Raw genomic sequence first — 25078 nt, 5'->3', positions numbered from 1 at the left:
TGCATATGGCACCGGAAGTGCTCCAGGGAATTCTCCCCCATTTCCCCAGATGTGCGCTTTTGCTCTTACAGAATCTAGGTTGGGGAGGAAGAAAGGTTGGCTGGCTGCTGAGTGCACATACACTGAAGCAGGAAAGGCCTCTGCCTTTCTCCGATTCGGGAGCCGAGCGAAAACGCTTGCACCAAGGTTCCTCTGGACAAGAACTAAGTTATTCTGAGCAGCAAAAGACATTCCTAGACATTCCAGGGACTTGTTGATTTGTTGGGATAGTTAATGGCAAGACTAATAGCAGCAATGTTTTTCAGGGCCTGTTAAACAAACAAACAAACAAACAAACAGTTAAAAAAAGCAGAAAGATGATTAAAAGCATATCGCGTTTACTATCGAGAAATGCCACTGACTGTTAAGTTTTTTATCAGGTTCAATTCAGCATGTTAATTTGAATTTCAAAGCCAGTTTTCCCCACTCAGAGAAAGCAGATTTAGAACATAATAATAGAATAAACACTTGGTTTTTCTTACTACGGTATTTGAGCTAATTTTTGGAGCAATGTCTCTGGATTCATTGGCCTGATGCCAATTTAGTCATTCCAAAGGACTTCACGCAGTTCCCATTTCAAATTTGTTTCAACTCTTCAAGGGACTCCACCCATATGGGGAGGAGCTTTAGAACAAGAGGAACAGGCTGTCCTACCTGGGCTGTACAGTGGTAGAGATGGTCTTCCGTATTTAAGGCAAGCAAGTAATCCTGCAGAGACCCAAGTTCCTGCAAACAGAAAAAGTGAGGCTCATAAGCAAACTATAGGAATATACATCTGTGGTCTGCAAAACAAAGAAAAACAAATGACTTACACTAACTCTGCTCTCAGCAACAAAGAAAAGTTCAGTGAGTGCCCGGTGGAGTGGAAGAAGGACCCCTGGCTTAGTCACTTCAAACTTCATGTTTTTTTCCATGTGGCTGAAAAGATTCCACAGTGGCTTCAGCAAAGTGAGATCACAGTCTCTGAAAATAAAAAAAAGGTGTGTTAAAATTAGCATGAAAGACAGTGCACTGTAAATGGCATGACCGCTAAGCGCTGTTTTACCTACGCAGACCAATTTCTCAAGTTACTATTTTGAATGCCATTTTATCTCCGTAGTTCTTAGGAATCCAAGTATTAGTTTTACACAAAACCGCACTAAAAAGGTGCAATGTAAATGTTCATTTTCCACCATGGAGCTGGGACAATTGATAGTAGGCATCTTCTGCCCACTTGTTACGGAGGCAGGGCTCAAGATTTCTTCTTGAAGGAAATAGAGTGCCTTCCCCAGCATTAGAATGCCAAGCAAGAAAAAGAGGTGCAGAAGGATAAGGCACTGAGATGTGAAAACCGCACACAACCGATGCAAATCGGGATGGAGTCCTGAGGTGCCTACCTATTTTTCTGGTTAGAACCTTTGGGGCATCTGAAGGGCCAAATGATTTTGAGTCTTTCAAGCCTTACTGATGTCTAGATGTTCCCGAGCAGTCGTGAAAAACCTGCTTTCTGACTAAGCCTAGTGGATCTGAGGATTAATTGCTGGTCGTGTTCCTTATCTGAGGAGAATTCTACTTCCTTGCTATCTGGTTCTGCATCTGACCAGATGATAGTTGAGATGGTGAACCTAAGTCTCTCCTTAGGATGGAGGCAAGGATCCCCCTACAAGAGTGGCAGGATGATGTTTGCCCACCGTGGTGGGGATCTCAGTCTGAGCTGGGGACTGGTGATGTTTCACTCTGCCCTCAAAGCCCTTGTGACTTGTGCCAGCTGGCAACCCAAGGCAACGTTTCTTGCCTTCTTCTTTCCTCTTGGGGAAGCACAGAAAGGAATACCACAGTGAGATGAGGGGGAGTACTGCTGCGCCACTGGGCCCGGTCTCCATGCCTGGCCTCAGCCACTGCAGAGAGAGTAAGTTACATGAGCCTGCTGATCATGGCACCTGTACTAAGTTAAAGGGAACAGGGACAAAAGAGAGGGGGAAAAGTTCTGACTGTTCTGGTCACATGAATGGCCCATAGAATTCACAGCTGTGCATCATCTCTGGAGCAAGGCAAATCAACAACTGGGAAAAGAGACTATCCCTTTATGTACAGCAGGGATGTCCACCCTTACTAACTTTAAGATTTGTGGACTTCAACCTCCAGAATTCCCCAGCTAGCCATGCTGGCTGGGGAATTCTGGGAGCTGAAGTCCATAAATCTTAAGTTGCCAAGTTGGACACTCCTGCTCTAGAGGCTGCAGAAGAAATTTAAGTGCTGCCTTGAGAGTGGTTGGGAGGGACTTACCACTGGATTCATTGGAAAAACAAACAGGTCAATATTTATGAAGAAAGAAGTATGAAAAAAGCTAAGTAACCACTTGTGAGGCAAAACTATTTCTTCCATTTACAATTTGGAACTGAGAGAACTCAACATTTTACACTTTCAGTTCCAACTGAGAATTTAAACAAAGGGGTTAAAATGAAAATATATAGCCCTCAAAATCATAAGTACTGTGGATTATGCATTTTCTGCAAAAACACAAGAGCAGGGAACTCCCTCAAGAAAAGCAAAAGTAGGATCGAAAAGTGTACCTCTCACTGCTGCACTGTATGATCTTCAAGAGCAAGTGGATGGCTTTCAATCGTTGGTGTCCAATTTGTCGGCAGGCCACGCCCACCTGCCACTCCCAAACTTTAGCAAGTGGAATATGAGGAATTGCCTTTTCCTCTGACAGCATTTGTTTCAAGATCTCAAAGCCTGAAATTCAATATAAGCACACTGCATTTTCTATGCGTTCTTTTAAGTCTCTGTATTCTTCTCTTTAATTAATCCTATATTCTTATCCGCAGAGACGTTCATAACTAAGCTGGTATACAGAGCTAAAGAAAAACACACAGTATACTTGAGGAGATTAGAAAAGCAGTTTCATAAAGCTAAAATACGTTCATAACTAAGCTGGTATATAGAGCTAAAGAAAAACACACAGTATACTTGAAATTAGAAAAGCAGTTTCATAAAGCTAAAATAATCAAGATAGATAGTACAATTATTTTTATTTATTTAGGGCAGCACTCTGACTTCCCCTATCTAGATGTGTTGGAGGGTCACTCTCAGTGTTGATGGAAGGAGACTGACTTAGATCTTCTTAAGTTCTCGACGTACGTATTTATTATTTTATTTAGTGTCCCTACACAAAGATACCCACCAAAGCAATAATAAAATGCTCCAATACTAAGCAGTACTGACCTGTCTGGAATCTCCCCAGGTGACCAGCTGTTACTGTAAACTTATAACCCCATTCGGTATTGCTCATGTCAGTGGTGAATCGGTAGTAGAGTGTATCTCCTGTCAAATAAGAAGGAAAGATTCTCTCATACAAGCTGAAGTGACCCATCTGATAAGGCTTCCCTATTTCTTTCATACACCTGCAGGAGGGAGACTCACCTCTTTAACTATTTTTTTTTTTTTTTACTATTTGTAGTTATCATAAGAATTTGTACTAAAATTGCTTTAGGTTATTTTTTTTTAAAAAAAGTTCCTTCTTTTATTGGAACTAATTATGATGGGTTTAAAATTAACAATCAAGATTTATTTGTTTGTTTGTTTTAGAATAGTTATATAGCCGTCTACTTGCTCACAGTGACTCTACGCAGCTTTGCATTGCTCAGATGACCTGAAGACACAGATAAGCAAATGGGCAGCTGTCTGCAGGAGTATAAATCCTTCCATTCCCCACCATCCAGTCAGAGCTGAAGAAGCTTCTTGGATGAGAAGCGAAACGTCTTCAAAGAAAAACAAGGAAGTCCAGTTGCCTTGTGAAAAAGCATCTTTGGGATAACCAGTGGAACGGCTTGCTTCCAGAAGTTGTGGGTGCTCCATCACTGAAGGCTTTTAAGAAGAGACTGGGCAGCCACTTGCCTGAAATAGTATAGGGTCTCCTGCTTGAGCAGGGGGTTGGACTAGAAGATCTCCAAGATCCCTTCCAATTTTGTTATTCTGTTATACTTCTGACACAGACCTTCAAAATAAGGGATAATCGATTTCCTGAAGAAATCTTTTGTAGTTTACCTGGAAGTTCAAAATCAGTCCATTTGTGTGGAGGCCCACTGAATGTATGACGATCATGGATGAAGTCACAGCTGCTGGCTATGACCAACTCATCACATCCCTCTTCGGTATTACACTGAGAGTCAAATTTGACTGAGAGGTAGATAGCACCAGGGATATGAACTTTATCCTGTGGATAAAAGAATGTATGAATATCAGTGGTGTTCCACAGTCCCATACCAACATGAACCAAATGGGTAGAAGCCAATCAACCAAAATGACTAAAGAAAACCTGCTGGAATCCTACAGCTCAAAAATGGGGAAATCACCGTGGAGGTTTGATAGTTTTATGCCTCTGATGCAAGGAGAATAAAAAATGTTATGAGTGGCAGGCTGCAAAAGGCGTCCTTGCCTAGTCCATGAAGAGGAACACGCAGCCCAGCTACCATTTGGCTCTATATAAAGTTGCATGGGCCTATCTAACCACCTCACCAAAAGATAAAGGTTAAGCACTTCAAACATTTTTTAAATAAATAAAATGATTTATTTCACCGTTCTTTCAAGGAATTTCTGTGTCTGCTGTTTTTAACCTCAGCAGCTATCCTGCTCCACTTTCTGAGAGACAGTCCTCCCGATTCTCCCCTTAAATGATTTACTCGGGGCTTTTTTTCTCATAGAACGCCCAGAACGGACTTCCGGCACCTTTTTTTGGATGGAACCTTATAGGGTAGGCAAGGCGGGTTGTATGACGTATGTGAGTTCCAGCACCTTTTTCTTTTTTTAGAAAAAAAGCACTGGATTTACTTATACAAACAGAGTTGTACGCACTCATGCATGCGCCTGCCACTCACACAGAACCATCCCCTCTTCCCCCCCCCGCCGGTCCGCCAATCTGGAAAAGTTGGGGACCACTGGTCTAGAGTCATCTTAAAGGGGAGATGGAGGGTATAAAATTTTAATACATACAAAATGAATAAAAATAAATAAATGTTCAAGTCTAAAAAAACCTAAAACCTGTTTTCCGAGGGATTAGCAACTTCTCCCAGTTTTGTATCATCTGCAAATCTGATGAGCATCCCTTCTATCCCCTTGTTGAAAAGCCTGAGCCTAGGGCAAGACCCCTGAGATCCCTCCTTCCTGACAGATGCATTAAGGGCCATGTATTGTACAGTTATTCAATCAACTGTGAATTCATCTGATCGTGGGCCATCCATACCTATTGTTTCCTTTTATCAAAGAAGTGGCTATGATGGTGTCAAATAATTTTAGCAACGTATCATCTTCTTTTAAAACACAAATGATCTCTACCCATATTCCATCTCTTGTGTATAAACACATCCTTAAAGCCTCATCGTTTCTATCTGGAGGTCGGCAAAAGTCCATTAAGGGTTACCAGAAATAACATTATTATTATTATTTCTGGTCACCCTTGATCAAAACAACTCTATAGTCCTTGCTTTTACTCCTAACAGTCTTGATCTTTAGTCCTTTCAAATAATGTCCCAGAACTTGATTTCTTTTCATTTTTTGTCATTTCTCACAAAATTCTCCAAAGCTTTAATAAGTCTTTATTTAAAATCCAATATAAAAAAATTATCCAAGTCATTATTGATTGATTATTTGTATATCTCTTTTAATTATTAAGACATCAGCTGGTTTCTTTTGTATGTCCAATGTAACATCTTTTTTGCCTGACATTTTAAAATTTACTTGTCAATCTTTTCAGAATCAAATTTAAATGTTTTTCTCCTTTAATTCTAATCTTTACTTCCCTCTAGTCTAATTTTTTAAATCTTATTTTATTATATAAATATTTTTAAGAATTAAAAAAAAACATTTTCTAATGGGAAGGATTCCTTACAATCAATATCAAAATCTTACTGCAAGACAAGATTGAAATATCTTATCTGGCCCCTTAATCCATTTGTAACTTTCTAAAATCAAAATTTTAATCATCCTTTTGTTGTTTATTCCGAGCAATTTTTTAAAATCCTTAAACTTGTATTTAAAACTTCTTTCACTAAGGATTAAAGGAAACCCATCTGGTGCTATAAAACCTGTTGATCCAAAAATTCTTAGTAGCTGAAAAGCAATTAATAAGTAATTTCCGAAAGGGTTTAGAAAAGGAAGCATACAAACCCAGTGTCCTTTCAAAGGTGACAACCATAGTTTGAGCAAAATGGCCATTTCCTCATCACCCAGAGCTCTAAACCTGCCAGAGACTTCTTTCTCACAGTCTCCTCGTGAGGAACAACAGTCTGCAGCACTCGTGAGTAATCGCATGTTCTCTCCTCGTCTGGAGAGGACTTATCAGAGCGGGGCTACTTGCCAGCTCTTCATTTTACTCAGTCATTAGCTTCACTTTTTGCGGAACTGCCTTCAGTCCGCCATTTCTTCTTTGGTAGTCTTGTACCTAGTCCACAGTAAGGCATTTAATTGGGTTGGCCATAGCCACCTTTTTGATAAAATGGAACAATATGAGATGGACGGTCTTTTTCATTTGGAACTGCCAATGCAAGCATGACTGACATTTTGCTCACCTGGCGTCAAGACAACTAAGCATAGTACCTCAAAATTTGTATTATTGTTGTAAGGATGCTTGGACTCGCGCACTTGGACCGCCATCCCAGGCTCCTCCATGAACTGACAGGCTGTAAGTGCCATCTTTGCTAGCATGGTTCCACTGCACCCACGGAGCACTTTCAGTAGGATCTGTAGGAAGGATCAGGGGGAGGGAGTGACCACACAAAATAAATGTTGGTTAAAGTACTGTTAAGTTTGGTATCAATAAAAATACAGGTGGGTGTGATGAATAATGAAACAAGAAAGGTAAAGTAAGAAAAGACACAGAGAGACCCTGGATGGCCCTTGTCTGCTTTTGCCCAAGACCCTGATGTCTAAAAGTGAGAAAAGAACTTACTCTTAGATTATTGGTAGAGGTGTGCTTGATATTCACTATTTCTCCTATTTGGAATGGATTCACAGATTTAAGTATGAACAAGATTAATTAGAGATCATCCTTAACAAGATTAGGAAGCAATTTCAAACCTTTTTTCCAACTTAAGCAAGAAAACTAGGAGGAAGGAGATGGTTTTTAAGTCAAAGCCAAAATTTAGAGCACTATAGAGCCCTACATGGATAAGAACATTTCTAAGGTCAAAACTCTGATCATCTAAAGGAATTTTCTTTGTTAGTATTAGTGGATTGCTCCAGTAACATCACTTATGTTCAAAGGAAGCACGACTTCTCCCTGAGAAAATAAGGCAGCTATTGTCCACTTAGCCCAATTCCATTTACGGTGACTAGCAGCTATCCAAATTCTCAGGCATTCTAGGATTGCTTTATTTGAGACTGAACTGTGATCTTCTACATGCCAAATAAGTGCTTTACAATTTCTTGCAGACATTCTACATCTGATCTCTCCTGTCGTGAACTTCAAACAATCTTCTTGAATAATCTAATTATGCAGCTGAGACAACCAGACAACAAGGAAAGGAAAAACACGGAAGGAGAGAAAATGGGAATATTCCGTTTCACTTTTCTCCTCCTTAAAATCCAACTTGAATAGTAGACTAACATATTGTCTTCTAGCACATTAAAAACAAAATTGGTCAAAACAAAACAAAACAAAACAAAACAATGGAGTTAGGACAGACTGATATTCTGATTTGCTGCTAGTGTCAAGCTACTTTTCCCGGTTCACTCCCAAATCAGAGAGATATACTAAAACAAGTCATTACCTTTTCACACAGCTGTTTTTCCTCTAACTGCAACAGCATGTCCAGGATATATGTCATGTGTGCTGGGCCACTGAGATCTAACATCTCCTCGCTTATTGCTATGTCATCAGGCCACTCAGCCAACAACAAAGCAAGGACATGCCTGGCATAGAGGACAGCAGTAGCTTCATTGATTCGGTAGAGATAACCCCGCACAGTTTTCTTGCTTCTGGAGTCCAACTCCTTATGCAGGAGGACAGAACTTTTGGTGCGGCGTTGCTTGGCATAACTAAGTTGGAGGTCACTTTCTGTGTTGGTGATGAGTTTCTGGGACACTGGGTTGGATTCTTCAGTGGCTTTGCTGCAGGAAGCAGGCTTGGACTGTAACATAAAGGGTGTCTCAGTAGATGTGAAGTTGTCTCATTTCAAAATCTACCCCGCTTTTGGAATGCTGCCCATGTATTGTATGATTTATTTTTTTTGTAGCAGTCAGTAACAGAAACTATGTCGGATCTTTATAATTAAGTGGAGACTGGAACTCAAATCTTGCTTGTCCACATCTAGAATCCTGACTGATATACCATGCTAAATGACTGAACGTAGGTTGAGGACTACTTGTAAAGCTCTCCAAAATGGAGACTAGAATTTAAACATGCATTAATATTCTACAGTACATTCTGAAGGTAAGGGTTTGATACTGCAGATATGTCGTATTTCTTGTTGTGTGTTTCTAGTTTAATATCCTTTAGATGTGTATTAAATTTCTGCTTCTCCAAATATCTCACAGCTATGCCAATGAATGATTGAAGAATAGAGATTTGAGATTTTTTGAGATTTTATTAAATTTATACCCCGCCCTTCTCCCGGAGGACTCAGGGCGGCTTACAGCCAGTTTAAAACAGTGATACAATACAAAATTTAAAAAGATTAAAAATAACTATTTAAATAGTTAGCAATATTAGTTTGGTATACATTGCAATCAACAAACATTTTTCAACGCCCATGTCCTTCCAGATGCTTAGACTACAATTCTAATCAGTTCTGGCTAATATGGTTAATGATCATATTTGGTGGAAGTATTAGATATTACTACATAAACGGAACAAAGTAAAAAAATGCTTTGTATAAAACAGTACACTCACCAAACATGGCACAATGATCATATCTGTATCCAGGGCTTTGGAATTCTGCTCTTCTGTGCGTAAACGCTTACTGGGCTGCCATTTTTGAGCCAATGTACGAATCCTTTCATCCATGGTAAGTACTTCTCCATCAAATCTTTAAAAATAGGCGCACAAATATTTTTACTGTCAGAATTTAAAGACAATACCTTTGAGCTGAGCAATCTCTACATTTAAAACCACTTCTCTGTGTTTCATCCCATCAAGTGCTCTTTATATTAGCAGTTATATGGTCATGTGGCTTTCTTTGTTTCTAGATATCTTCTTGTCCATGTTCCATGCAATTTAGAATATCTTTTATATCTTACACTTTTAAGTTGCAATATAAGCATGTTTTCAAAGACAAGGTAACTGATTGCAAGTAATTTATCCTCTCTCTGTCTCCAAGGTCAAGAAAATGTGTCTGATGTGTTGGGCTCTAACCACCATGATTTACAGCAAAAATGAAAGGATAACAGCTTGGAAATGGCTGTTTTATCAAAAGATTATAGCATAAAGGTATCTTACAGAAGTGGCCTGCCTCTCTCTGGGGTTGTGCCATTTCAGCTTGTAAATGGGCAAGACCATGATGGAATGTTCCTTGCACACTAAATAGTTCTCCTCACTAAAACCTGGCCTACAAGAAAGCTGAAATGGTACTCTTATCTTACTCAAAATCATCAACAGCTCAGTTAGAAATACAAGAAGTCTTCCTGCCCCATTGCAAAATACCTGCAATTGTTAAAAATAAACTCCTGGCCATCTGCTAGTTTCCTCTTTAGGTATTCTTGATTAATAGATTAATTAAGTCACTATGGCTACACAAATTTTCATTCCAAGTCGGGTTCGAAAATTCTCCTACCTCTTCTGAACTTCTAGGAAGAAAGAATCTGTCTTTTTCATATGCAATTCATACATGGCTCGAAGAATATGTAGAGGTGCATCAAGAGCATCATGTGTCATCTGAAAATAGATTTAACTCTGATTAGGTGAGAAGAAGGAAAATACTTTCTAATAGTAGACAATGTAGCTCAGGGTTGAATTGTTGGATTCTTAGTTTTGGCTTGGTTGTTTTTTTTATAACTGCAAATATATTTTTTTTTATCAGATGTTTCATTGCTAGTAAACACCAAAAATCCAAGTCACTTTTTTTTCTTTTCCCCTAAAAACCACTGTGGAAGTATTGCATTGGTAGAGTCAACGTTTGAATCTGAATTATTTTGTTAGGCTTCCACAACACACAAATACCCTACCCCCACACCCCATACAATCATTATACTGGCTGGCTGGATAAGATCTACCTGCAAAACCTGGAGGGTGGGAGTGTCAATGCAATTTCTGTCAATTCATTACATTTACTATGACAGGACACAGCAAAGAAATAAAAATACTAAAAACATCAGCCTAGTATTACCTGAAAGATTAGATAGATTTGTTCAAGAAAAAGTTTTACATTTGGACTAGACTTCACTTCGGAGGCTAACTGTGTATTTGTTCAAAGTTGACTAGAGTCCATGAAACTGATAGTACATCGATAGTATTATCATTCAGGCATGAATGGATTTTGTATTTTTGTCACTGTAACATTCTAATAGGATTTTTATTTGGATTTTGGGACAAACTGAAGTTGAATATTGAAGCAGAGGTGGTGAATTGGAATATAACTTCAGGGTCACACACTGTATGATTGTACATACCAATAGCCTCCCCCCCCCCCGAGTGAAACACTAATCTTAAATTTCTGCTTGTATTCTTAGGTCTGTCTTTTGCCTTGATGAGGACTAATCCCTTGTTGTCTGAAGAGAACTTCAAACAACATGTACAGTGCAATGCAAGCTTACATGCTGTGCTTCTGAGAACAACTGAAGCATTGTCCCCACCCCATCCACTGTACATTAAAAAACAGTACCAGGAAGCATATTTTGGTGGTTTCATCCAAGCCTTCCAGTGGGTCAAGCCTATTCTGCTCAGCATCAGAAGTGTCAACAGACTCATTTACTGCTTGTTCATGATCTCGCTCATTGAATTCTAAGTCCTTCTGCTCAGCCATGGAGTTTATCTCTTTTTTTGAAGAATAAAGCATGACCGACAAGATCTGCGAAGACAAAGACAAGGTACAACTTAAATTCCATTGGAAAGCCACTGAAGCTACAAGACAAATTACAGGCCAGATTTGCTTCTCCTCTGTCAGGCTGCTTCCTCTTTAGCCTCTAGCCATACTCTTCAATTTTAGTAGTTGAACAATAAACCATGAACATAACCAATAATAATGTATCGGTAAGTGATGAAGTGAATATTAGTTCATTGAATTGTGCCATGGAACTCTTACTCTCAAAAAGGCTGTCTCAGAGTTGTGCTGTATGTAGTTCCATAACAGACTCACAAAGCATCCAGCCCCCCTCCCTCCATCAATTTCCATTCAGTTTAGGTTTGCTGGGTATATCATTCTAGTCTGGAGCAAAAAGGCTAGCAACACATCCATTTAACATTCCTTCTCCATAGCTGCAGCACAATTAGAAAGATTGAAATGACGAAGAATATAAAACTGCAAGAATGAGAAGGAACTGCCGAGGTACAGAATAATCAAACAACTGAGCACGTGGGGAAGAATTTGCCCAGCCCTTAAATGCATTGATATGTTACCTCCAAGTCTCGCAGAAGCCAAGTCTTACTGAAGCCTGTTCCTTTGCTACACTTCTTCACCAATAGCTTAAGCAAGCCAGATTGCAGAAAGGCTGTGCGGATTTCTTCAAAAGCATGTGTCTGTTGGTCACAAGAAAAAAATGGTAACCGTTAACACTTTGACTAAGATTGATAGTTTATCAGGTTTTCTCAATCTCAGCAACATTAAGATAGGTGGATTTCAACTGGAATTTCCCAGGCAGCATGTTGGGGATTTTTGGGAGTTCAGATGTCTTAACATTGTTGAGTTCACACATCTTAACAATACTGAGGTTGAGAAATGCTGGTCTATATGGACTGATTTTTTTCAGGATTTTTTGTTAAAGGATTTCTTACATGAGAAAGGCACTGAACATATTAAGGATCACATTTTCATCTATAGTGTACAGAATTATAGACCACTGTTCCTTCCCAAAGAAAAAATAGTGTGGTATATAGTATTCCTGATCAAGAAAACGTAATCTTGGATTGCAGTGCTTGTGTATTAAATTTATAAAGATTGAAAATAACTTTTTAGAAGGGTGAAGGGGTTTTTGGCTGCTGGCTTTTGTCTTAACTGTAACTTTTTGCTAATAAAAACTATCAACATTCTTAAGTTATATTCTTAACTTCTTGTTCCTCCAGGTTCTTTTTTCTGTTATTTTAAAGAACCTAAGATGATTGGTTCAAAGTCAAGGCTAGACAGCCATTTTTTTTATTAATGCTTTAATCTGGATTAGAGAACGGAAAACTGAATGTGATGGCCTAAATGGCTTCTTAGATTTTGAAGCTAAAGCTCAAATGAGAAAAGATGTCTTATTTGAAAAGATCCCGATATTGGGAAAAATGAAGACAAGAGGAAAGGGGAGAACAAAGGATGAGATGATTACATAGTATAATTGACGCAGTGGGCATCGGTTAAGGCAGACTCTGGCAGACAGTGGAGGACAAGTGGCCTGGCGTGCTGTGGTCCATGGGGTCACGAAGAGTTGGGCACGATTTAGCAACTGAACAACAACAAAATGGCCTCTTCCAGTTCTGTGAGTCTATGTTTCTTTATCAGAAATCAGCAGTGTTCTTTCTTCTATGCCCCCCCCCCACAATGATTTATATAATTCTGAGTCATAAGATGCCTTGGGAATCTTTGTCCGTTTTTGTACCTTAAGTGTTCTGTAAAGTCCCTTCAGAGCAAGAGATAAGACCCATGTTGCTTCCACTGCCTCTGCAAGGCTACTGTCAATGCTGGTCTGGAGAAGATGGCTAGTTATAAACACAAAATGTTGGAGATACTGGCGGAGCTGGCCCTGAGACTCAGCATCATCTTGCTCACATGGCTTAATCAGCTGGAGATCTTTTACTAGAACAGAAATAGATGAATACATAAGTTTCGGTTAGTAGCTGTCCTGGGTTCAGCTCTGTTTACTTAATTCTGGCCTTGGCTTAACACGATGCAATGTGAGAAAAACACAAATTCATTTTAAAAAAATGATTTCAGATCTATCTCAAAAATAAACTCTTTAAAGAATTATGTTTTTTATATTCACAGAAAGATGATGTAGACAGAATATAGATTAAGAATAGGCTGGCAGTAAATAATATTATCATATGATTCGCATTCAGCCACTTCTAATATTTTACTCCAATATAGATAGCCCTTGCTTGCTTACTGACTGCCTTGTTCAGTGACCATTTGAAGTTACAATGGTGCTGAAAAATAATTTTACAACCAATGTCTGCATTTACAACCTTCACAGCATCCTTCAGTTACATGATCACCATTACAGTCAGTATGCATTGTCCTGTTGTTTTTCTCCCCGTACACTTGCAGAGAAGAGATTGGAGAGGAAGGGACTGCAATGGAAGGAAAGCACACAATGGGACATAGTGACACTGGCAGCACCAAGCATGCTATGCAAACAGCCAGTATAATCCCCATTGTATGTCTGCTTACTCTCTTGTAATTCCTTCCTCTCTAATAAATGTAAATTACAAACACTAATTCCTTTCTTGTTAATTATCTCAGTACTAGGATAACCATTCCAAAGCAGGAATGGTTAGGAGGCAAACAAATGTGGAAGTTATGAAACTAATAATTATAGGTAGCAGCAATATGCCAGCACTGGATCGTGAGTGGGGAAAAAGAAAGCACAGTTGTGATCATGTGATTTTCCACTTAGCTCACACAAACTAAGTTTCTATATACAAGATATAAGCAAATATCCAAATGTGATAACACGAACCTGCTTTCCTCTTTCGTGTTTTAACATCCACAACCACAGCCCTGTTCTTCTCTGTGAAATGCTTGAGGATGATCACATTGTGGGCCTCATTTGCATTATCCATATACACTGATTTGGTTCCCATGCATAAAACCTGTAGAATTAGAAAGAGACATTCAGATGACATTTGTTCAGTTAATGTAGATTATAGCTAGATTTGCTCTCTATCCAAGCAAGCTACAAGTAAAACTATGATTTACTGGACAATTTGAGGGAGGGATTAGCCATTATAATCTAAATTTACATCATTTGTATCTATTTATGATACTGGCATAATTACATACACATGTAAATTGACACAAATTATAGTCCATCAATTTATGTGATTCATCTGGACTACTGATATTTGGCCTGTTATTCTGAAAGAATGCCTGAATATAACTTTTGTCTATTGCATCTAAAGTCCTCTAAACTGAAGTCAATCAAGTTTTCACTGCCAGCCTTGGCTGCATTTTTACTTGCAGCTTCAGAAAGTGGCCTAGAAAAGCGTGTGCCTTAATATGCTCACCTCTGGAAAGCCAACAAGTACCAGTAACGTGAAAATGTTGGTATGTTTCAACTGAAAGGGAAGCTGCTTGATGCAGTGGTCTGTGAAGGCAGCAATCACATCATGCCACTGAGCGGAGGAGTTCAGCGCTCGCAGAATATCTGCCATGGTGCAAGCCCAGTCCAATCCGACACGACTAGAAACCAAGAGTTAGAATTAATTATCTTCACATGTGCTCCTGAACGTGCCTGCCTTACGGCAGCATTGCTTCAAAAACTGAAAGCAGCCAATGTCTATTTTGCTTCACTTGTAATCCCCATTGAAACAGGCTGCCTTCTCTTGGGGTAGATCCTGCCAACTAGGAGGGACGTTCCTTGCAGAACTTACTGTTTCCCCCATGGATTGTAATGAGCTGCAGAAAATGACTTGGAAGGTAGCAAGTGGCCTTCAGGCAATGATTTTGAGATCTTTGCTCTAGGCGGGACAGTCTTCCAAAGTTTAAAAATTAGCTTACTTTCAAACAAGCTACAAATACAGGATTATCTTCAGCATTTCCTATTTCTCTCTTTCTTCCCTTAAAAAAAGGTTTACATTAGTACTACTGGTAGCAATAGCACTTAGACTTATATACCGCTTCACAGTGCTTTACAGCCCTCTCTAAGCGGTTTACAGAGTCAGCATATTGCCCCCAATAATCTGGGTCCTCATTTTACTGGCCTTGAAAGGATGGATGGCTGAGTCAACCTTGAGCTGGTGAGACTTGAACTGCTGGCAGTAGGCAGTTAGCAGAATTAGCCTCCAATACTGCATTCTAACCACTGCACCACCACGGCTCTTACTGATTCCTTGTGAGCCTCAATTTTGTTTTTTTACTGAAGGCGGTATTAAGTTTTGGGTTTTTTGGAGCAGTAGCAGTGCTTGCAAACATTTTTGACAACCTGGCATTCCATGACAAGTTTATAATAGAAAGGGTCAACTGAACATATTAAAGCTTTTGAGATTAAGCTGTCATGAAAACTGACCTGTCCAGGCACACTGCTCCCAGACTGAAGAGGAGATGGGTTGTTTTCCAGCCTTCTGGCACTATGGAGCCATCACCAGCAGCCACAAGGCTATGCTTGGTGGAGAGGACATTGTTCACAGCAGCATCCACTTCTGCAGGACTCAGTCTTCGAATCAACTGTCCCAGGAGCCCCAAGGTTAAGTGGTAAGTTTCATTTAAATGGCCAGCATTGGAGATCACAACATCAAACATGAGAGGAAGGATCTGGTCCAAGTTAATCAGAGACATGGTTAAGCCCTACAAAGAGAGAACAGGGAAGAATATGGAAATCAGCAGAGGGGGTGACACAACATACTTTATTTTAATTAACATACTTCAAAGGTTCAGTTTTTCAAAGATAGATAATTTGCAGTTTTGTTTTTGAACCAACAACAGGTCTACTGGATATCAAACAGTGGATTCTAAATCGAATGCTGACAAAGAGCAAACTATACTCATTCTGCTTAGCTTCATCAAATCCAATTGGGTACATAGATGAATTATTCAACTGAGCATGTAGTAACTATTAGAAACTCAACTCATTTTTACCAAATAGTATGTAATGTAGCAAAGTAGGAAATGTAAGAAAAAATCTATTATCTACCCAGTATCTGTTCTCAATTAAAAGGTGTCAATTTAGATAAGTGAGAAAAGTTTGAAACAGTCTCAAGTTTTTTTCACTGCTTTTTCTAATACTTTTGCAGGAAAGAAAAAGAAATGACTACAAGAAGTAAGCAAGGCAAGGGAACTGGCAACATTCCTCTTCTGGAAGAGGATTTGGGATAGAATCACTGGACATGTGTGTCTGCAGAAGTTGTTTCTGCCAGAATGATGAAACAAGCATCAGAATTCCAAGATGGTGGGCTCATTAGAGAGGAAGTAGAACTTTCTACAGGAGGAATGCTGTCGTAGTTTCCCATTTTCATAATCATGGTGATTATTCATAGACTAGTATCAAGAATCTAAGCCCAAAGAACAATTTATCCTTCGGGGACAGCTTGGGGTGGAAAGAACAAATTCAAGGGATGTTCTGAGTAGGGACTACATAATTTCAGTGTTATGTACAAAATCCAAATGAAAAACTGGGATCAGTAAAACAAAGATTAACCAGTCATTTCTTTCCATTTTTTCTTGACTTCAAATAAATACAGGTAGTCCTCAACTTACAACTATTCACCTAATGACCATTCAAAGGTACAATGGCAATGAAAAAAGTGACTCATGACTGTTTTGCACACTTATGACCATTGCAGCAGCATCATGGTCATGCGATCAAAATTCAGATGTTTGGCAAGTGGCTCATATTTACGACCTTTGTAGTATCCTGGGTGTCAACTTTAGAATGAGCATGGTTGCAGCCATCTTTTTCCTTCTCATTCCTAGTTGCCACATAGCACGGAGGGAGGGGGTTTGCCAGGTGTTGCGCTAGACCAGGGGTAGGCAACCATGACTCTTTTATGACTCGTGGACTTCAACTCCCAGAATTCCTGAGTCAGTATGGCTGAGCTTGGAAACCTCTCCCTTTCCCTTAGCATGGCTGGCTCAGGAATTCTGGGAGTTGAAGTCCACGAGTCATAAAAGAGCCAAGGTTGCCTACCCCTGCACTAGACAAAACAGACTTTCTCTCTTGGACTTTCTCTCATGGAAACCAAGGTCATCGGCTGCTCCCGAGATTGCAGGCTGGGCGTTTCATGAAAAGCCCGCCAACAAGCTGAGTGGGGAAATGTAGTTGCTTGCATAGCTTTGGCGGAGGGATTTCTTAACTTTGTATTGGGGAATTTTTATGCATCTCTTCATACTTGGTTTCACTTTTGAGGTACCGATACTCTGTTCTTTGAGGAATTTGCAAGCCTCGGAGTTCTGCTTTATTTGTCTCTGTCAATCAGAATCTTGACACTGGGATCATCTGATCCTCCCTTTGGTGATCTTCTGACCAGCAAAGTCAATGGGGAAGCCAGATTTAACAACTGTGTGACTAACCTAACAACTGCAGCGATTCGCTTAACAACTATGGCAAGAAAGTCGTAAAATGGGGTAAAACTCATTTAGCAACTACCTCACCTAGCAACAGAAATTTTGGGCTCAATTGTGGCTGTAAGTCAAGGACTACCTGTCTACAAATGATAGTGCCAGGTTGATGGTGACTAAGCACAGCATTAATTTACTTTTTTCATCAGCACTTATTTTATTGTATATTAATTCATGTATTTCTAATTTGTAATCAGCTCCAATTTTCCAGTTTTTCCCATATACGGCTATCATGGACCTAATTGTCTGTTTGAATTATAGTTATTATCATAAGAGGGAGCTCTTGAATTTTTTTTTACCACAGTGGCTTTAAACCATGTTTTACAGTAATTACAGTATTTTTACTATATTTGGACTGTGCTGTAAAAACTCAAAATGACCTGTGGCTACAAAAAAGACAAAGACAATTTTAGACTGCATCAAAGGAATATGATTTTCAAATTGCAGGAAACAATCTTTGTGCCCTATTCTGTACTCTACTTTAACTACTATGTCTTTTAAGAAGAATTTGAAGAAACTAGAATAGGTTCAGAGAAGAACAATGACCAGGGGACCAGAAGCTAAGATTTATAAAGTGAGAATAAAGAAGCTAGTCATGTTTAGTCTTCAGAACCTACAATTAAGGAGAATGTAATTGCACTCTTCAAATATTTGCTTACGTTATTAGTTGCATTTTAATACTGCTATCTCCCAAGACTGAAAGGAAGTCACACAAATGAAGATCAAGACCTCTCTCATTCCAAAGCATAGGATGTGAAATAATAAAGTTACAGGAAAATGGATTCCAACTGAATGCTAGAATAACTTTCCAACAGTAACAGCAATTTGCCAGTGGAACTAGAGCTAATGGATTCCATTTCATTGCTTAAGCAAATATATATAGATTCCTGAATTGAGGAAGGGATTGAATGTGATGTCCTAAGTAGCTCCTTCCTACTCTCAAATTCTTTGATGAAACCACTAATGATTCATATGATCTTCTGGACGGATTGTCCTTTTCTTTCTTCCTTAATTATCTGGCACTTAAACTCCTTCACTGTTTTCCCTAATTTGGATAATTCCTTACGGATTTCAGGCGAGGCAACATTGCAGCTAGTAGCCCGAGAATCCTCTTCTGGGAACATTCAGCAAATATTTCCGCTTGATCAGGCATTGCTTTTTCTTCAGCTTGGTGCGGAGGCAAAACATCAGAAACTTCAACATCTGTAAACCAAGAAACGAAAATGCTTCCTCAAATTATGCTTACTGTTGAAAATATTAGTAATATTACAATCACTGCAGATTTACAATGCATCAATTCAATCTTCATAATGATGCACATTTCCTCATCATATATAGTATAGTAAAATATTCCCAAATGAATATTATTTCCATGTTTATATAGGTAATCCTTGGTGAATAATGTTGAAACTGGCAACTCTGTCGATAAACAACACATTGTTTATCGACAGCACAAGTATACATAACCCGAACTAGACTGTTGTTTCTCTGTGTCATATATGTGGGTATATGCAAGGTTTGTTTTTCTCGCCATGCACATTTATACATAACCTGAACTAGATTGTTGTTTCTCTGTGTCATATAATATATGTGGGTATATGCATAATTCTGTATTTATTTATTTTTCATATTTATGTAGTGTATATATGAGGTGGTGACCCTTTGAAGAGCTGTATGCAATGAAATTTCATTTTAATGTATGCCAATGAGTGTACATTTAAAGTGACAATAAAGTTATTATTCTATTCTATTCTATTCTATTCTATTCTATTCTATTCTATTCTATTCTATTCTATTCTATTCATGTATGTGACCGTGCCAACTTAAATGGCACTTCCAGTTACCATCGTTAAGCAAATCCTGTGCAATCATTAAGCATGATGTCACATGATTGCCATTTGTGATTTCTTGCTGGCTTCCCCACTGACTTTGCTTGTTAGAAGCCAGCAGGGAAAGTCGCAAATGGCGATCACGTGACTGCAGGATGTTGTGGCCATAATTGAGAGTCAATTGCTAAATGCTCAAATTGCAATTATGTGACTGCAGAGATGCTGTGCAGTCTCCTTATTCAGCAGTACTGTAACATCGAACTATCACTAAACAAGTAATCATTAACTGAGGACTATCTGTACATGGACTGGTAGAGAGAGAGATATAGCATGCTAGGAATTCATGTATCTACCTCTGGAAGGCTGATGATCATTTTTGGCATTACCAGGATACAGCATTACACATGTATTATACTAATAAGGTTTTTGAAAAAATCATAGCAATTTTCTGATTGTATGATGGACACCTACACTAGCGTTAATTTTCAAAATGTCCTTGTGTATGCAGTTAGGCTCAATGTTACCGATTTTCTAAGCCACGAATGAGAAATGAGTGAGCCTGTGTTGAAGTTAATAAGGTGTCTCATCTAACCTCAGTTACGGAATCTCACTGAGTAACTTTAGGCCAATTACTCTCTCAGCCCAACTTATGTCACAGGGGTTTTGTTGTACGAAAAAGTAAGTTTTTCTACTGTGGTAACATACAAAACATTAAAATACTAAACCAGGGACCCTTTAAATACTGCTAACTACAAAATACAGCATTCTCTTAACTTTCTCTTACATGTGTCTTCACTTTCAACTTGCAGTATTAAATATGGATTGCTCTAAAATTCTATTTAAAATTTCATATATTTGCTTGCTAACAATCATTCATTCTTCCTTATTTATGTTTGACTGTTTCTGTACATTCTTTGCAACTAGCTGTGTTACTATGGGTCTGCCCCTAATAGCAATAATTATTAATTTTGAAATTGCCTAAAATTTTCTAAAAACTGACTAGTTAGGGTCAGTTTTTTTAAAAAATATTAGGCAATTTAGAAATTAACAATAATGTATTGCTGTTAGTAGACCAATAGTAATACAGTTGGTTGCAAAGAATGTACATAAAGAAGTAAGAAAAAAGAAACCGAACAGCAACTGCTTTTTTATATATAAAGGAGCTAAAAAGTAATATTTACCTGAGGATATGCTCTCTTTTGCAAGTAAGTCTGAATTAAAAGCAAGTGTCTGTTTCTCCTGTGATACCATTTCTTTCTTTGGTGGAAGACCATTGGAAAGTTTGTTCTCAATTTTCATTTTACTCTCTTGTTTTTTATTTACTGAAGTCTGAATTTCAGTAGTGCTTCCATCTCCCTAAGTAAAAATAACAGATTAACTTCAAAATGTATTTTTAAGCAGTTAGTGACTTTAAGGAAGTGTTTTTAATTTTAGCCATTTTATTTGCAATCGAGTTTAACAGCACTGCTCCAATAGAATAACTTACCATAAACCAGTGTAAAATTCTAATGCTCTTGTTGAGCAATAAAGGGGATCATTCCCAATATCTGAACTAACTTCCCCGAGTTAGAGCTCTCTAGATATGCGGGGTTTGTAATTCCGAGTTAGCAAAGTCATCAGATTTGGGAACTGCAGCACATCTTGAGTGCTCAGTGTTAAAGAAGGCTGTTTTAAACGAACACTTAACCTCCTAGGTCTCCAAAGGGAGAGTGTCAACTGCAGCTTATTCAGAAACTGACTATGAACACAAGAGATAAGAGCTACAGAGGCTCAAGGTTCAGCCCCAAGAATATTTAGAACCTCTTCAATTTGATGTAACTGAGGTCATAACAAGATCTTGCCTAAGACCAGCTGAACCAATAATCCTGGAATTCATTCACCTTCCTCTATAGGATACAGCTTGACCTGCTTACTCGTCTAGTGGTTAAGTAACTAGGCTAGAAAACAGGACACTGCAAGTTCTAGTCCCACCTAAGGCATGAAAGCCAACTGGTGACTTTGGGCCAGTCACTCTCTCTCAGCCCCATCTACCACGCAGGGTTGTTGTAGAGGAAAAATAGAAGGAAGAAAGAGTATTAAGTATGTTCTCTGCCTTGAGTTATTTATAAAAACAGGATAAAAAAACTAAAATAAATTCATTTAGAATCCATCTCCCCTCTGTTGAGTGTATAACAGATACTCACATATTTGCATATGTCTCTTTAATATAAGGCTCTGCATTTATAAGCAAATTAAACTACTCAATATATGTGTGTTTTCAAAAAAAAAATATTTACATTGCTATGGATGACAGATTTTGGCATCTTGTTATTTTCCACGATTTCCTTACTGGCATCGTTTTCTACATGGCTCTCTGTGCAAGAGTCAACGGAGGGCACCCCATTTTCAGACGAAGGTTCTTCTGGCAACATACTAAGCAGAGTTTGGCTTTTCAGACCTGCAGGCGAAGAAAGAAAGTTTAGATGTTCAAGACAGGATAAAAACAGTCTGAATTCAGAATTCACCCCAATCAATGAATTTCAGAAAGACAGGATACATCATGGAATGAGTTTCACCACATATCTATTGAATCCTTCCCCTTCCTTGTGTGACTGTTCTGTTCTGTTCAAGCTGCCAGGAAAGGGACAAAATGGGGATTCCTTTATCCAGCCATCCTGGACAACTTCTACCTCATCTAGAGTTACTTCCGAGGATCCAGGATGAAGTGGACCTGGGCCAGGAACAGCATTGCTTACTGTGTGGATGGCCTGCACAAAATGTGGATGGTGGGAGGGAACACAGCCCTCCTCATCCTGCTTTATTTTCAGTAGCCTTAAATATCGTTGCTCATGATATCTGGACCATCAGTGAGGTCATCCTGAATTTTCTTGGCAAATTCTTGCTGCAAATTTGGGAAAAATGAACTTAGTACAAAGAGAATTTTACAACCAGAAATGCTGCTAACAAAGATGGAAGGTCAATCATCACTAGTAGCAACTGAACTTTTCTTGAGGCAAGACAAGCATCCGAGAGTTACAGGTACCACAATAATGGCAAGAGTAGTCAAAACATCTTGGTTCATACAAAGGAAAAGATGAGCTCTCCTTTGTTCCACAGAGAAACCTCAGAAGGTAACATGTTCATCAATCTATCCCTGTGGAGTAATTTGAAAGTATCTGTGTGCAGAGCATAAATTCCCAATTCCTACTATTTTTGTTATATGACTAAGTTTAAGAGAAACAGCTTAAGGAATCAATTATACAGACTGCAATGGCTATTCAGGAGGGACTCAGTCCAGATAAGGTTGATCTGGTTCCAACGCTAGAAGAGGATATCTGATGAATAGATTTTTTGGTGGACAAAAATCCTTCATGTTGGTGGACTCTTATGTCCGCCAAAGCTATGCCAGGACAGGAATGTTAAATACTTGTATTCAAATAGCCAGCATGTCTGTCAGCCTTTCAAGGTAGTCCAGACAGGAAACCATGAGTTCTAACACTGCCTTTATTGTAAGGTTACAGTAACTGAACCTTGCAAGTCTGAAAACACATCAGTCCCCCCTTTCTTTTATTTTCCAAGCAACTAGAGAGAGTCCCTTCTGAGATGCTTTCCCCTGAGACGTCTCATATCTCACTTTTTGCTCTGGCTGCGGTTCTTCCTCCTCCCGTTTCTCAAGGTTATCCCCATAGACTGTGACAACATCTCCGCTCACCTTTGCCATGCTGCACTTTCATCAGGCAATCTCCAATCAGCTGAACACATTCTTGCTGTAGGATTTTAGCATGAGCGATGATTTCTGGACTGAGTTCTTCCCCATCTGCTTGTTTGCCACAAGTCAAGTCAGCGCTGTAGAGAGCCAAGGCAGAAAAAAGGAGCCAGGAATAGTTGTGAAGATAAGGCTGGATGAGCCTATGGCAGTCGCTGATCCTAAAGGTCATCATTGGATACACAGTGATGCTATGGGTAGGCAGGTGGCTAAAACGACAAAAGGGTTATAAAAGCTGGTTGATATGATCATTAATAACAACAAGATATTTTTTCCCCTGCACTTTGTTCAGATATATCTGAAGCCTACTGTTTGCGACAGTGAAGAATGAAACACCGATGGTTCAATCGTGTGACCCACTTCATGGCAAGGCACCAGCTACCACCCAGTCTGTACCACCCAGCTGAAAATCAATGATTTTATAGATACTAGGTTTTTGCTTAAACAGAAGCAGCTCTTCTTATACATATACCAAATATTGGGAACAATGTCAAAGACTATAGTAAAAATTGATAGAAATTATGCAAATAAGATCAGGATACACTGGAAGCAGAGATGAATCAATAGATTTTCAATACTGCAGTACAGGTAGTCCAATGGCCCTCTGTCATGTGACTGAACTTCAGGCTCTTGGCAACTGAGCTGCATTTATGGCTGTTTGCGGCATTTTATGATGGTTTTGCCAAAAATTGAAATTTGCTTGGTTCATTTATTGACCGCAGCAAAAAAAGGTTATAAAATTGGGTTTGTCATGTGACCAACACGCTTTATGACCATCACATCTTACAACTTGATGGGCAAGCTCCATTATGGTCATAGGTTGAGGACTATCAATATAGAAAACCTTTGCTTATAGGGGAAGATAGTAAAGCAAAGCAGAATGGAATAACCAAAGTGGTTTTCTAAGAAATTAAATCTTTTCAATTATCCCGTTTTGTTCCTTTCATCCTCCCCCAGCCATCTTTCTTCATATAGCAAAGACAGTGTAAATACATAGAGAAATGACACCCAAATATGACCAAGTGATAGGCTGGCTTTTAGTAGCTGCTGATGGGCTAGTACCTGTCAGAGTATTTCTTTGCAGAGTAGCATCCATAGCAAAGGTCAAAATCTTCACACACATTGCAGTTAATGCGCTGGCCAACAATAATCCCTTGGCAGTGATTGCACGCATACTCCATGTTAATCATGTCATGACTGGCCTCGTGACCTTCAGGTCTCACCCCACCTTTTAGTAGGCAAATGCAAAACACATCATTCCATCATTCACATGCTGCATTGTTGTCCTGCAGGTCATTCTGCACTGGTGGCTGGGGAATTATGGGACTTGAAGTCCAAACATCTTAAAGTTGCAAAGTTTATAAAACACTGATCTAAAGCCTCAAAGACACACATCCAAAATTGTCATGTAACTGGGGGCCAGTAGATGCATTGCCCTGCTACCTGTTTTTCCCCTACTGAAGAAGCTAAGAAACTGCGCCATGAAATAACTGCTCTGCTTGCTGTATAAATATCATTCCACAAGAAGCTGATATATTACTCCAGAGAAATGTTAATAGTTAAGAAATCAGCAGATTGTTTTAAGTTTATTTCAGAGAATCATATAACGAACTGGCCGTGAGACTAAATCATAATTAGCATTGTATTATTGAATAGTTTTATTTAAAACGTTTCCATTTTTTTCAAGGTAATGGTGAGATGTGTGTATAGATAAATAGCAATAAACACTTGATTTAATAAACCCTCAGTTCAGTAGACTTCAGCTGCAACAAACAAAATTTAACCTTATGTACATAATTAAAAAAAGAAAGCTATTGGGTAACTATGAGGTCTAGGCTTCCTGTAGGCATGAAAGCTAAGTGATTTGGGGCCAGTTATTCTTTCTCAAGGTTGTTGCAGTGAGGAAAATAGGAGGCCTAAGCATTAAATATGAGTTATATATAAAAAGGTGAGATAAAAATCTAAAAAGAAAATAACTCTTAACAACACCACCCCTGGCAGCAAACAACTGTAAGGACAATTAGACATTTCCTAGTTACACAATCCTACATTTGCTAGTTGGAACGGTTTGAAATATCCAT

The 25078-nt window shown here is 38.9% G+C and overlaps 1 protein-coding gene across 1 annotated transcript in view; it reads right to left on the bottom strand.

Annotated features, from left to right (window-relative positions):
* Positions 1-211: 211 nt before the first annotated feature.
* Positions 212-25078, bottom strand: part of ZZEF1 (zinc finger ZZ-type and EF-hand domain containing 1) — a 71776-nt gene continuing 46909 nt past the window's right edge. The window contains 21 exon segments of the mRNA XM_015824304.2: positions 212-308; positions 694-765; positions 852-1002; positions 2592-2757; positions 3247-3345; positions 4069-4237; positions 6616-6759; positions 7788-8147; positions 8909-9044; positions 9789-9889; positions 10836-11021; positions 11570-11689; positions 12748-12944; positions 13828-13960; positions 14375-14549; positions 15376-15653; positions 18490-18626; positions 20434-20608; positions 21529-21689; positions 22944-23206; positions 24060-24225. Of these exon segments, the coding sequence (XP_015679790.2) occupies positions 234-308; positions 694-765; positions 852-1002; positions 2592-2757; positions 3247-3345; positions 4069-4237; positions 6616-6759; positions 7788-8147; positions 8909-9044; positions 9789-9889; positions 10836-11021; positions 11570-11689; positions 12748-12944; positions 13828-13960; positions 14375-14549; positions 15376-15653; positions 18490-18626; positions 20434-20608; positions 21529-21689; positions 22944-23206; positions 24060-24225 (3464 nt within the window). The 3' untranslated portion in view covers positions 212-233.

The sequence above is a fragment of the Protobothrops mucrosquamatus genome, unplaced genomic scaffold (genome assembly GCF_001527695.2).
Source record: "Protobothrops mucrosquamatus isolate PMUCROS unplaced genomic scaffold, P.Mucros_1.0 scaffold2194, whole genome shotgun sequence".
Classification (NCBI taxonomy): domain Eukaryota; kingdom Metazoa; phylum Chordata; class Lepidosauria; order Squamata; family Viperidae; genus Protobothrops; species Protobothrops mucrosquamatus.
This window is presented reverse-complemented; position numbering and strand designations above follow the sequence as displayed.